Genomic DNA, 15,047 nt, shown 5'->3' on the forward strand with positions numbered 1-15,047 from the left:
CACCCCGTGTAACATAAAATTCGAGAAGAAGGTATTTTTCTTGCATGCCTCCATGGTGAACGAAGAATCCAAAAACAGAAAATACTTGATGAACTGAAGTCAGAGGGGACCAAGAAAACTCTAACACTACTAACTCGTGCAGTATAATCTTGCTCAGTACTTCCCAAACACATTCATTTTTTTAAAGCAAAATATTTCGAAGACTTCTGCATAAAAAGACGAGCAGCACAGCTGCACTGTTTTTGTTTAAGTGTTTTAAATATTAAGGTTTTGGCAAAAGTGCATGTGTTTGGGAAGTACTGAGCATATGGCTGCATGAATGAAACTTGGATTATACAGTATGAGTTGGATGAGAGTTTGTCAACAGATGTTTTGCTATAATTTTGCTGTTGTTAAACGTGGCCCCCATTTAATTCAGTTGATTAAGAATAACTGCCTTTTTTTTCTGGATTCTTTGCTCACCACAGAGACATGCAAGAAAAAACAGGTTTGATTCCCAAATTCACTGTAACATGGGGTCAGTATCTGATATACAAATGATCACGTGGGTGGCTAAGTGTTCCTTTAAACCCAATTTATGTTTTACATTTGTAGTAAACTGGATGTTTGCGTTAGCCACATCGTCAGACTGTACTTTCTGTGTTTACACACAAAACTCTGACTATTTTTTGAAAATCCGAAAAAAAAAGTAATTCAATTTCATTTTCTTGGGCTGTTACGTTAGCTTAAAAAACTCCACGGCCTGTTCTCACTCCCGATTCATCAAATAGTACCACTTTGTCAATGGACATTGGCGTCACAAAGGCAGAGAGATGTGGTGGTATGATACTTCCTGGTTGACGCCAGTTTGTGATACCACTGGCAACTACTGTAATGTAAAGAGTGACAAAGTCCATATAAGGCAGGTGGGAGGGGCAGAGGAATGGGTCAAACAAACACTGGACTTTAACCCAGGAGCCCACTGCTCAGTTCCCACTGTGAACTTTAAGCCAAACCATGTTTTTTTTTTTTTTTTCTAGACCTAACTGGGACTGTTGCCTGAGCCTGAGGAAATCAAACTAAAAAGTTTCTCCTACATTGTTAGTTTATTTTGAAAAAGACCATATGCATGTAATGAGCAGAAATTGTATATTTCCTGTGAAAACTGAGGTGTATTTTGAAAAGACACAATAAATGTAACAAGCACAAATTGACACGCAATCCCAGAACGTCCAAAACAGATGCAGAAGGGTACCAAGAAGGGGTGGGGGAGAAAATCGATACAGCATAGTATCGCCATATTTTGTGTGGCAATATTGTCACACAGTGCCAAGTATCATTTTTTTATTATATACATTATTAATATTACAAATACATACTAAACTTTAGGTAGCCTACTAAAATAATATAATCAATTGTTATTTTCTGTCCACTAGATACATTTAGCTGCTGCAAAAAAAGTGAGTGGCTGAAGTGAAATGAACATACTGAAAACTTTATCTTATTAGATAAAACAGATGTTGACAAATTTTTTCCTTTGGGGACATAATTTACAGTTGAAAAAAGATAATAAATCACAACCTACCATAATATATTTAATCACAATGCTCAGCATATCGCAATGTATTTAAAACTGCAATAACATTGTATTGTGACATAAGTATCATGATAATATCGTATCGAATCGTGGATGGTAATTCCCACCACTAGTATCTAGTGCATCATATTTTGACGTGTATGTCCACTCACAAAGCGGCTGTATTTGAGGAGTTAGGACATGAATGTGTTGAAATCTCACACATCTCTTCACATTCTCCTTACAAATATTCCGCCTGGCACAGCCTTGATTTCCCAGAACACCACTTGAGCTGTGAATTTGGTTGAAAAGCAGATCAAATGTGTACATCGGTGCTGATCTAGTTAATTTTGTCACATCCTCACATACTTCATGGTTCTAATTAGGGAGCTTGATTGAACTGGACCTACGGGATACATGACTGGGGCTTGTCAGAGGTCTGAAAAGTGGAATGAAGTGCTGCTGTCTTTGTAGTCTGGTGTTGTGTTTTCGGAGCTCGACAAGAGTTGTACTGTCAGGGTACTTAACCAGTGAGACAGTTTTAATTTCAAAGTCTGTCTGTTCCCAGGGGATTAATTCATTTAATTCATTAATTTTCATGTGTGACCTGCTTGATTGCCTCCGACTGTCAGTTTAACCAGAGAGCCGTGTTTATTACCACATCGTTGTACCTGTAGCTCACTCGGTTATTAAATTTGAAGACTTGCCTCATTTCCATGAATTATGGAAATCACACATCTGAGGATAGTTGTAGGAATAAGGTTGAGAACACAATTAAATATGCCAATTTGAAAAGAGAAACATATCCTATCAAATTAGATGACTAACAACCCTCCGTAATTATATGCAGGATGAAATGAGCACAAACAGTTTTAACTGCTCATTTGTTTCTGTTGGGGTTTTTTTCCCGCCGCCACTAGCTTTCTACACAATAGATGTTGTTGCAATAATCAGCAGCACAATTAAACTAATCATTCGGCAGTGTGTATTCATTGTTCATGGATCAAAGGTTTGTGTGATCAGCAGTTGTCCTAAGATTTATGAGAATTAGCCTTCCGTTAGTTAAAAACTCCAAATTGATTTCCCTCCACAGAAGCAGAACACGAGCTAAACTCAAATTTTGCTCTATAAAAATAACTTTTTATTACAAATCTGCAGTCATGACCACCAGAAGCTGACAGAGAAGCTGAGCTCTAAGGATCGGATATAATGCCAGTGTTGGACGGGGATGAACAGCACGTCTCCAGGCTGTAACACACATTCCAGATACGGAGCCTTGGCAAACTCCGGGAAGCGCTCTGTGTCTGGATTCTCCACCTCCACCTGCATGGAAGGAGTCAGAAATTGGAAATGCTGCATAAATTTGCAGGCTCGGCGTGTGCTATCTCTGAGGACTGTCAATCCTACCTGACTGGTATTGTGAAGGAGTTGTGATTGATGAGGGTACAGCTTGTCTGTGTCCTCTGGGGAATATAGGCGAATGTATTTGCTTCCCACAACCTGATGTATATACAGGGGGGGAGAATCCCATGAGGTAAACATACTGCGATCACGTGAGAGATCTTTGACACTAACTGGATTCATAAAATAGCCTTGTTATCGTCACCTGAGCCAGGAAGTTCTGCTGAGGGTCCTGGTGAAGAGGAGACACTGTACCTCCAGGCCCAAACCACGCGTTTACAGTAATGTCGTCTTCGTCTCCTTCACCAAGGCAGCAATAATCAGGAGGGCGGATGTCTTCCTTCAGCTCTGGTACCTAAGGCAACATCAGACAAACAAAACCATTTCATCCCCCAAACAGTCCTTTGTATTGTAAGTACTCACCCCATGTGAGTTCAGGAAGAAAACTTTTCGTTTTCCTCACAACCAAAAAATCGAGAAGAAATTCCTACAGTGGTCATGTGGTCTGCGGTTACCAACAGCAAAACTATATCAGTTACACATTCTCACATGACTCATGCAGCATAATTCAAGTCTCATGTACTCAGTTGTTCACTCAGTACGTCCCACACACATGCATTGTAGTTAAAACATTGATATTTAAAACACTTCTGCATAAACAGCCTCAGGCAGGCTACGCATCTGTGCCTGAGGCTGTACTGAGCAAACAACTGGACAGACAAGACTTTGATGATACTGCACGAGCTGTGAGAGTTTGTAACCAGATGTTTATTTAGTTTTGCTGTTGTTAATTTTTGTTTTTGTTTTTTGGATTCTTCGTTAACTGCAGAGGCATGCAAGAGTTTTCTTAATGAATGATACCGTCTTGTTTCGAACCGAAACATTTGCCAGCATTTAACATTAAATATACAGTTTTATTTGACTCTGCATTTGCTCATGGTATGTTAAGTACTTTTGGTCTTGCTAAAAAGTGCTTGGCTCCAGAAACAGCAATGTTAGACTGTCTGTCTGTCTGCTGCTTTGGTCCAGACTGAATTATCTTAACTGCTGGATGGATTGTAATGAAATGGGGTACAGACACTCACAGCCCCGTCAGGATAAATAGTAATAACTTTGGTAAAATATTTAACTTTTCATCAAGTGTCATCATCAGGTCCAATTTTTTTTTTTATCTTTGCAATACTTTCATATACTTTTATTTATACAAGATCCATTTATTTGAAATTTTATAACACAGGAACTCAAATGAAACTTCAAAATGTCTGTCATCATATTTTATATTTTACAAAGTGATTCATTAGATTAAATAAGTTAAATCAGCTTTCTTTAATGAATACAAGTAATTTATGGTGCTGTTAGATTGCTGCTTGACCGCCTCATTAATACAGGGAGCGTGCCGCTCTGTGTGCAGAGAGCAGGAGAGCAAACAGCTTTTAACCGCAGTGGCTAAACATCAACAAATATGGATAGAAGCAGAATATTTTGTGAGAAAAAAATGTTGTGAAATTCAGAAATGATTACATCTATCTTTTTATTTTATAACACTCCAGAGTTACTTGAGTGGTTAATAATCCTACACAGACACCACTGTCCTCTGATTCTGCAAATAGTATGATATTAGTAAAATCAATATAGATCCAGAGCAGGTTAACTTCAGGGTATCGGATCACAGCATGTCAACACCCCGACCTCTGACCAATCAGATCACTGAAGAAATAAGTATCCATAAATGGAAGTCATGAGTCTCAGGTAAAAAGGAGTAGCCTGTATGTTGTTACAGGTCAGTAGAATCATTTTAATGTTGAAGGGCTCTTTTTCCACTGGTTTTAAAACAGAGCTTCTAACAAACACAGAGATCATTTCCACACTGAACACATGATTTTAGCAGCATTTGAAATTATGCAAAGTGTATTTTAGTCTGCAGTGATAGTGTTGATATTTTACACTCTGATTCCATCACTGCAGCTCAAAATAACATGAGACACCTGCGTGATGAGATCTGGGAAGACAAATCCTTAAAAAAAATAACCCACATGCTGTTAATCTGCTCCTGTAATTATTAATGCTACATTTGGGTGAGATAAACCTCATCAGTTTTTAACGGCTACTTTTCCACCCTTTACTTGGATAGTAAAAACAGTCTGGCATCACTTTACAGCGTTTTATGTGACATATTCATCGTCATCATCCAACTAAACAGCAAAAGATACTTGGTATTAATGTCACTTACAGCCTACTGATACCGACATGAAATTTAAGTCTCTGCCAACAGTAACTTTTTGGATAGTATTTTCAACATTTCTACCTTTTCCATCAAAAGATTCCAGAGTATCGTTACATCCCACCACTGACATTTTACTATCTCACAGTCGCAGACACTTTCAGTACAGTTTCATATTATAGCACATGATGCAGTTTACTTCATTCATGGTTCTGATGATGTCACTCGCAATTAACAACCTCGTCTCTTTCACATGAACGTGCTCAGGGCTGGATAGGAAAACTCAGAGTTGACTGAACTAGTTGATGACCAGCTTTGTAGTACTGGTTATGTTAGGGTTAGTCAAACGGATAGTGAAAAGATATCCTAGGTAAGCTGAACTGGCTTCTAAGTACAGGCCGCAGGTTTAGGCAGACTGAACAGACATGCAACAACAAACAAACAAAAAAGCTGTGCAGTATTCGATTGTTAATTTAGAATGTGAATTTCAACATTATGAATGAAGGTTTGAGCTTTTGGGTACAGCCTCAGGTTGCACAATGAAAGTTAAGTTGTAGCCCCTTCATGTTACATTCACACAGAACATACAGCATGTGCACATTTGAAAATTATAACAGAATAAAACGACAATAAAATAAAACATTAGATACAGTTATTTATGTATAAATCCTTACATACATATACACTTAAATACTTTGGTTTTTAGTGGTACTAATACCACTACTTATAAACAAATGCAAAACTAATGAGATTCCCATCAGCTTCAGTTTAACTTCGCAGTTCATGCTAATCAGCCATTGTTAGCACGCTAACATTTTAAGATAGTGAGGTAACATGTAGCCAGACATTGCTGTCACACTAAATACTACTACTACTACTAATTATAATATTGACAAGTAAAGGATGTCGCAGACTCCACCATTTAGCTTTCAAATTACTCAGTTCATAGTACGGTGACATTAGATTAAAGTGTTCAAAACTCTCTGCACACAATAATATCCTTTTTGGTCATTATTCTTATTAATAGCAAGAAATTAAATGATCATTTATAACAAAAGATCACATATTGCTATTAAGATGTGTTACTTATCTGAAGGAAAACATCAAATTTGTCTTCTTTTTAGGGTGATACACATGACATTTTAAAGTCAGTTTCTAGACACATAAAATTAACATCTGATTAGCTGATTACAGGTGATTCCTGAAGGATGAGGATGTGGTGTGAAACATCAGAGTTCGGCCTCTCTCTGATCTATCAAACAGCCCAAAATACCCAGCTCCTAGTCTGACAAGGTGACCTTTTCGTAAAGTTCAATCCAGACAATTTATTGACTTACGGTCAGTACGGTAAAATTAGGACTCAGAAGTCAATAGCGTTCGAAGCAATGTGGTGTGAGGATGACAGCTGGAAATAAGCAGTATTCTTCATGGTGCCAAAAATATAAGCTGAATAATCAATTAGAAAACTGACAACATGAATAATTATATCTATAATCATGTAGTCAGAAGAGATGACACCATACCTGATCAAAAAGCTGGTGTTGAGCGAGGTAACCCAAACCTTTCACTCCATCCTGGGTGAGCAAATTAAAATCAAAATACAGTGTTAGAATCACATGGAGATCTTTATTTGTTCATATTAACAATGCAGTACTCCAGCAAGACTTGATTAGGATGCACTTACTTTATTTATAATGTATCGATCAATGAATTCATTGACCGTGAGCAGCGTCTGCGACCAATCCTCGTCTGTGTACCTGGATCCCACCTCAATGGGAACAGTCCGACAGCCGGCTACAGACCTCAGGTACTCTATGCTTTGCAAGAGGAAGGAGAATGGATGAATTAAACATCGTGGTAATACAACAGCACAAAATCTGGTCATTCAGGATTCTAGCGCTGCTCAAAAACATGTCTTGTGTGCACTTCTGGATGTCCTCCTCCACCGCCAAAGCTGAGAAACAGACGCCAGGAGCCGTATGTCAGATGTCAGGGTGAATAGTCAGCTGTCAGGAGTCGGCAGCGAGAGGGAGGACAGTGAAGGATAATCTTAAAATGGAGAGGCAGTTCTATCAGACTCTGGTGTCAGACATTAGAGTCAGGAAGCGGGGCTGTTGTGACAGGTAAAGCAACCTAAATTCAGTCTGTGTTCTTCCCACATTTTAGGGCAATTAAGACTGACACTAAACATCATCACACCAGGTAACCAGAGTCCTGCTGGTTTTCTGTCCTCTCAGCAAGATAAGAGCACTCAGCCAGCATCACAAGTGTAAATCAGTCTTGACGGAACATAAATATGGTCGTAGTGTTTAACCATGATGGAGGACTATTGATATAAATGCGATCCCTTATAATGTAGGTTGTTTTCTAAATTAAATCTATAACTTTCTGGCAGACCTTTGGTAGTGTTTGATGAAATGAGTTTAACATAACGATAAAGGGGTTCATAACTTACATGGTGATGTAATCTAGAGACAACAAATCACACTCTTTAATTGAACAAGAGCACACTATAAAACAAAACAAACCTCCAGGGGTGTTGGTTGAGGGCGGGCCAGTGGTCAATGACCCCCTCTAAAATCACCGGTTTGAGTGGGAGCAGGTAGTTTGTGTTGAAGCTCTCCAGTGAAGGACACTTAACCCTGGGAACTGCCAACTCTTCTCTGATTGCAGGAACATGTGGGCCCTCAATCTTTATTCTCTGTTAATGATGCCAAAACAACAAGAGTTCGTCAAGTCTTAAAAGTTGAAGTTGGTCAATTTTATAAGAACTTTTTGTCGTATTTGCTGAAACTTTCACTATATTGATAAAAGAAATGTGGCAGATAATTTGTAAAAAAAAAAAAAAAAAATCCACTGTCTGATCTATAATACACAATCCACACATGAACAAAAACAACCAGTCAGAGCTGAGGAGTCACTGACGCAGCTGTCAGTCATGTCAATCACTGCTCATGACCTGTGAATCAAGTTTCCAATACTGCATATTTCTAGCCTCAAATGCTTTCAGTAGTGATGTTCCTGGCGACTAATTTCCCTACTGATTAAACGAAAATTTTAATCAAGATTAGTCGACTAGTTTAAAACAGCGAAAACACTCAACTCACTCACAAAAAATATTGTGTGCATTAAGAGCCCTTTGAAGCCTTTAATAACGGTCTTCAACAACCATGTGGGATTTTTTTCAAATAATACAACATCTCAAAAAAGATAAAATGCTGCTGAATTCATTTTCTACACTAAAGTACTGCCAAACTGCGCTGGTTTCTCTCCAGTTTCCCATCGTGCTGCTTCAAAACTCCATTTTACTCGAGCATTACCTGTCTGACGGCTCTGAAGCACCCACTAATAGCAGGCAGCTGCATGACAGTTAAGCGGCCTTGTACGTTAATAAAACACTAATTGGTTTAACCGGCTAATATGTCTAGTACCAACTAGCGAGAGGGCGGACGTTTATCCTTTAACTGTCTAATCGCGCGCATCCCTAGTTTTCAGACACCTATTTTACTGTACTGTTTAGCTGTAACATGAGAAAGTTCATCCAGGCGGTGGGCAGTGGGCCGTGCTTGGTACTTGGTACGCCATCATGGTGGACGGGTCACAGACTTTCTTGTCCTAAATTTGTTTCAACTGACTAGTGACATAAAAATAATAGTTAGCATGTTAGCTGTTAGCCTAGATATAGCCGTAGCGTCAGACCTGTTAAAACGTAAGGGGCATACTTCAAGTGCAAAGTTAGTCCACTAAACAAGCTTTTTTTCCACAAAGACCGCCTCATATCGTTAGGATAAATGTCAGAGAACATATAGAAAACGACATGGAAACGTGTTGTCTTACCTTACCGGTGTGGTGCCATGTTTGTTTACCATCTATCTCTGCTTTCCAAAGCGCGGCCAAAATATTGCAAGAACAAGCAGAGATCTCATACTGTGCCTGAAATCTCGCGACATTTATCCTAACGATATGAGGTGGTCTTTGTGGAAAAAAAGCTTGTTTAGTGGACTAACTTTGCACTTGAAGTATGCCCTTTCACTTACGTTTTAACAGGTCTGATGCTACTATGCGCCCCGGCTGTATCACGGTTAACATGCTAACTATTATTTTCATGCCACTAGTCACTTGAAACAAATTTAGGACGATAGGAGACAGGTTGAAATAAACCGAAATTTCCCTTTAAGAGGCAGTAGCTGTAATAAAGCTATCACATTGTAGCTCTCATTCAATTTTAAAATTAAGAGCTTTAATGGGGAAATAAATGAATCAGTGAATCACTACGGCAGAGCTGACATTACTTGATTAACAAATGAGTCAATCAACAGAAAAGCAAATTATTGAAGTCATTTTGAGAGCTATAATGCCACAAATTATTACGTTGTAGCCTCTCAGTCGTGGGGATGTGTGAGCTTTCAGTCTTAAGTGATAGTAAATTCATTATCATGAGGTTTTGGACCGTCAGTGGAGCACAATAAGCATTATGAAGATGCTGTCATGGGCTTTAGGAAATTATGATGGACAAATTAATTCATTAGCCAAGAAAATATCTGGAAGATTAAGAGTGATGAGAATAGTTGGTTAAAGTTAGTACCAGATAGATGTAGTTAAGTTGTTTGTTTGATTTTTTAAGGCAAAAAAAAAATGCACATGTAATCAAGTAAAATCCTGCTAACTGTACTCTAAACTCTCCGTCTCCATTTTGATGGCATCTAAACAAAACGATCTGACATTTGAGCATCTGTTGCACTTTATCCTCTGTGACATCTGATATAGTGCCACAAAATAAAGGGCGACACAGGATATACTTCCTTAAAACTTCCGAGAGGCTTATTCTGACATGTCACCATCGGTTACTGTTTTTTGCAAACTTTGGAGCATTGACAATTTAGGCTGTGGCTGCACCACATGAAACAGCTCTGCTAAAATTACAGGAAAACTACTTTTCTGAGTGGTTTCCATAAATACGTGAGCATACTTTTGATGACAAAGGCGCACTCGGTAGTCATCTAAATTAAACCAGCAGTACACATCTTATTTTAGGATAATGACTGATGATTTCCTTCCTTTTATTTTTATAAACTGGATAATAAATGTGCTTTAGATTTCAGCAAATGTTAAGCCTTTTGAATTCTACGAAAAAGATGTTAAAAAAAAAATGGCATTAAACTAAAATCGTACCAAAGCATCACATTACTGTCCCCATTTCAAGTCTTGAGACGACATTAGAGATGTACGCAATAACTTAAAAAGTGACAGCCTCACATAGAACACTGTGTTTTCAATACAAAGACCACTGACCTTGACCTCAGTATGTTCACTCTCTTCTTCTTCTTCTTTGATAGATTTCCTGACTTCACCCTGCAGCATCCGAACAATAACCTGAAGTATATCATCCATGATAGCTGCACCCATGAGTAAACCCATGTCACAAGTCCTCACAGCCTGCAGGACCTCATCTGCTGTCGGAACTTCACGACACAGAGCAGCCACTTTAAACAGGCAGCCATATGAATAAACGCGTCTCCATTCTTTGTCCACATGGCGCCATGTTCCCGTGTTGAGTTTCTCCCATGAATAGTCCAAAATGATCTGAGCATTAAGCATTCGGCTGGAGCTCGTAGTGTCCCTGTACAGCTGCTGCCTGGACCGTTTCAGCATTTCCAACACACTTGACTCCACTTTGTCGCTGAACTGCATTGGAAACTGTTCCTCATTATGAGGCAGGACAGCAGAGATCTTTGACCACAGTGTGGCCATTGATGAGGTCTTTATTTATGCTGTGTGGACAGACAGTGAAGGTTAGTTAGGACAGCACTTGTTCAGACTGAATCCATAATGGTGATGCACAGCTGAATTTACATATACAATACACTGTTTGGAGATTACTTAAAAAATTTACTGAAGGCAAAGGTTGTCATTTAATCACTTGCTCTGTGCTCAGCTGGTCATGGCTCCACAATTACCTAAAATGCCCACCATGGTTACACACACACACGGGACACTTGCTTTCTCTGAAGCTGACAGCCTCCTCACTGCAGTAAAACAGATGTATACTCCTAATTTCCAAATTGGCAACCGCAAAACACAGGTGAGGACATCATGAGCCAGAACTGTGAGTGTGACACATGCACAGTGATGACACCCTGTCACATGGTATCTGTAACCGCCAACTCTGGCTCCATGTGACTCCATCCATGTTTGGATGCTCTGTGAAACTGGAGATGATGCCAAAGTGCGAGGCAGCCAACTTTGAGCACCTGATTCATTTGAGCACAGAAACACAGCCTTGTGAACTCTGAGGCAGAACCCAATTAAATGGTTACATTTAACGTGCCACATGCCTGAGGTAATCACTAGTGTCAGGGTGGTTATTATGACCCTGCAGTACCCTCCGACAGGAGTCATACCAGTCAGGTGTTCTGTCACATCAGCTAAAGCATTTAAGCAACCTTTGACGTCATGCACATTTTGCAAAAACAAAACAAGCAGAAACTCCAATTATTGAGGATGTCTGGGGGGAATTATGGTCCAACTGTCAAATATTATGGCAGCTATTAGAGAGGATGGACAGAGTGAACCTTCAGAGAACGTGCACCTCAAATTCAGTAGCAGGAAGACGATAAGGATATTTTTCTTAAAAACCTCAGACTCTAGTGCCATTTTTAGATAACCGTGTACCCGCTCCATCCACTCATGTTCACTCCTCAATCTCACAAAAGCAAAAACAAACAAAAGGAGGATGTGAATCAGTATTGCTGCTCCAAGGCTGAATCATAATAACGTATACTACTAATAGACAGATGAAAACACACAAGTTAAAGTTAAATGAGACCTGAAAATATGAAGATTAGGCTAAATAGGGTCCAGAAGTCTGTGACCTCATTAAAGATCTCCAGTATTTTCACCTAAACCTGGAAATAATCAGAAAATGTGAAGATTTAGAAAAAACATAAGAAGCTTAGACATGTAAAATGAAGAAGAAATATTGAAGATCCTGCAACATTTCTAGGCCAGCAATCAAATTTAAGCAAATTTGTGGCATTGACCAACTTAACTCATTTGTGCAAAAGGTCAGATTTCCTTCAGTTGTATCTCTCCCACTGAAGCATGCGTTTAGATGACACTGGATTTGATTTGATCTAGTTATCTGAGGCTCATTGCACCTGTTATAAATATAACTGTGCCTCAAGTCTCCAGCAGATCATTGCTGACACTGTGATGGTGGGAAACACTGCATCAGAATTAAGTTCAAGTGTGATAAGTCAAATTGTTTTTCCAAGCAAAGTAGGGCTTTCTCGGCATCAAATCATAGCTAGGCTAAAGGTTTCTAATGGAGCAGTGCATGGAACTCTGAAATGCTTTACAAGCACTTCTTGACTGCCAATGGCTCAAGAGGTAAAGCGGGTCATCCACGATCTCCTCCAGTGCGCATGTCCAAGTATCCTTGGGCAAGATACTGAGCCAAATTGCCCTGGGTGGTACCTAGTGTTGTAGTCTCAGCCACCTGTGTATAATGTGTGTGTGTGTGTGTGTGTGTGTGTGTGTCTGGATGTGTGAATGGGCGAATGTGACATGTAGTGTTAAAGCGTTTTGAGTAGTCAGAAGACTAGAAAGGAGGTATACTAACACAAGTCCATTCTATTCCCCATGAAGACCACAGAAGATGAAGGAGTCCTGACTAGGGTTGCAATGGTATCTTCATGGTACATGTAACTTTAATTGAAATGCTTTTCATATTTTCTGTCATAATTATATTAACGTTAAAATTCATTGTCATTAAAAACTGATTAAAAATGTAAGAAATAGGTAGTTAAAAAGGTGACTTTGATTTAAAAATGATTTAAAATATACCTTTAAAAATATTGTTCAGTTAAGGTAAAATGTTTTGTTCTTTATGTAAGTTTATTTTGATCTAGAGTAATAGATCAGGGGAATAGAGTTCAGGGGTCACATCTGTTGCATTACAGGCTGAGAGAGCGCTAACCTGGCTACAGAGCACAGAGCCAACATGGTGGCAAAGGAAGTACATACGGCCCCAAAAATAATAATATTCACATGGTCCAAGAGGTGCACACGGTAATTGTCATTTTGCACCTTTATTTGGTTTTGTATCTGATTATAATATTTGTGTAAGAAGGGACAATTCAATATATTTTCTGTTGCTGTGCTAACTTTTTGGGACCTGTCTATTATGAAAAAATTCACATGAGAGACTCATGTTGGGCACGTCTAAATGCTGGACATTTGTTGAGAGACTCTAAAAGTAATTAAGAGATTTGTATTAAAAGTTTTTTGTTTTTTTTGTAGTTTCACAGTGTCTGCGGCTGACTGCAGGATGGAAATGAAACTTAAAAAGACACCTGTATGATGCGTGGCCATCATTTCCTTGGACCGGTGTAGTTACAGTACAATATCATGGTGTTACAGAATTATCAGCAATCAGACTGACCCCTAAAGGAATGAAAATGGAACGGTAATTTTTAGTTGAACAAACATTTTGATGCTATAATTAACACTTTCTTGAAAATGACTCTGTCCAGTTGCATTTTTTTTTCAATATCGTAGATAAGCAAGTGTACACAGTATGATAGCTGTCAATTTTCATACCACGGTACACCTTGAAATCTGTAAGCTGCTGTAACCCTAGTCAGGACTGGCATTGACTTTCCTCCACAGTCACCTGACTTCAACCCCATCTAGCATTTAGGGGGACTCTTGAAGACTGAGAAAGCCAAGACTTGAGAGTGGCTCTTTGAAAGATTGTCAAATCGTGCTTGGATATTATGGGTCAACACACAAACGTGTGGAGTCCCTGCCAGCTCGAATGCATGCTGTCATTAAAGTAAAAGGGAGACATACCACACACTAAACTATTCTAAAATTAATTTTCACACAAATGGCTGACATGATGTTATGATATGTTATGAAAAAAAAAAAAGTTACATTGGCAACAAATGCAAAATAAAAGTATCCTAACTTGTGGTCTCAGACTTTTTCCACATCACTATATTGAGTTTGATTCTGAATCTTTCTGCAAATATGAAAATAATAATAATAATAATAATAATAATAATGATAAGTGTAACGGTCATTTAACACCATCTATTACTGTATATTTATACAAAACAATCAAATTTCTCTTCACTTTTTCTTTTTCTGACCACTTATTGACACACTCCTGGTAAAGCACAGTCTCAAAAGTATTCGGACGTGACATTAACCACACCTCTAATGTATAACATGAGGAACATGTTAAATATTATATCCAGAGAAAGCAGCTAGAAACGAAGTAAAACATGCTAACGTTAAAAGTAACAGGTGCACGAGCGTTAACGTTTGAACTTAATTCGTATCGTGACGGAAACACTAAGACATTGGGTGTATCTAGGAGACCGAAACACTTTTAAACAGCGCTAGCTAAAGCTAAATTAAATACGCTAAATGCTACATTTACCTGTTAGAAAGACATTAACACCGTTAATCCATAATTATTTTTATAGAAGACTACTCTGGACAGAAGCCGCTTCAACGCCACCAACTTTAGCTGCCTGTGGGACAATAAAAACATACCGGGCGGGAACGCCGGCAGCGGTGAACATTGGTTCCCCCTTACAGTCAAGGTGTCCAAAACAGGAATTAAAAAGTTTTTTAAAATGCTACAAAAATACGTGAGCTCACCGGTATTATAATTTAAGTGATTTAAAAAACTGTGGACGTTTTATTTTCTATATATTTTTGTAGCACTGTATTTGATCTGCATTCACTCAGTACTCCAGTAGAGGGTAGTAACCTCTGCACATGCTCTAAACCTGTAAAATGCAGTGGCAGACATGACTGAACTAACACACACACACACACACACACACACACACACTA

The 15,047-nt window shown here is 38.7% G+C and overlaps 1 protein-coding gene across 1 annotated transcript; it reads right to left on the minus strand.

Moving 5' to 3' along the window:
* Positions 1 to 1,308: 1,308 nt before the first annotated feature.
* On the minus strand, positions 1,309 to 14,743 carry kdm8 (lysine (K)-specific demethylase 8). The gene is made up of 8 exons (XM_033644181.2): positions 14,626 to 14,743; positions 10,470 to 10,948; positions 7,706 to 7,878; positions 6,862 to 6,994; positions 6,701 to 6,751; positions 3,162 to 3,311; positions 2,963 to 3,055; positions 1,309 to 2,878 (listed from the first exon to the last, which is right to left on the minus strand). Exons 2-8 carry the CDS (start codon positions 10,926 to 10,928, stop codon positions 2,714 to 2,716), a joined length of 1,224 nt encoding a protein of 407 aa, XP_033500072.1. The 5' UTR covers positions 10,929 to 10,948; positions 14,626 to 14,743; the 3' UTR covers positions 1,309 to 2,713.
* Between the last annotated feature and the right edge of the window lie 304 nt (positions 14,744 to 15,047).

The sequence above is a fragment of the Epinephelus lanceolatus genome, chromosome 18 (genome assembly GCF_041903045.1).
Source record: "Epinephelus lanceolatus isolate andai-2023 chromosome 18, ASM4190304v1, whole genome shotgun sequence".
Classification (NCBI taxonomy): Eukaryota; Metazoa; Chordata; class Actinopteri; order Perciformes; family Serranidae; genus Epinephelus; species Epinephelus lanceolatus.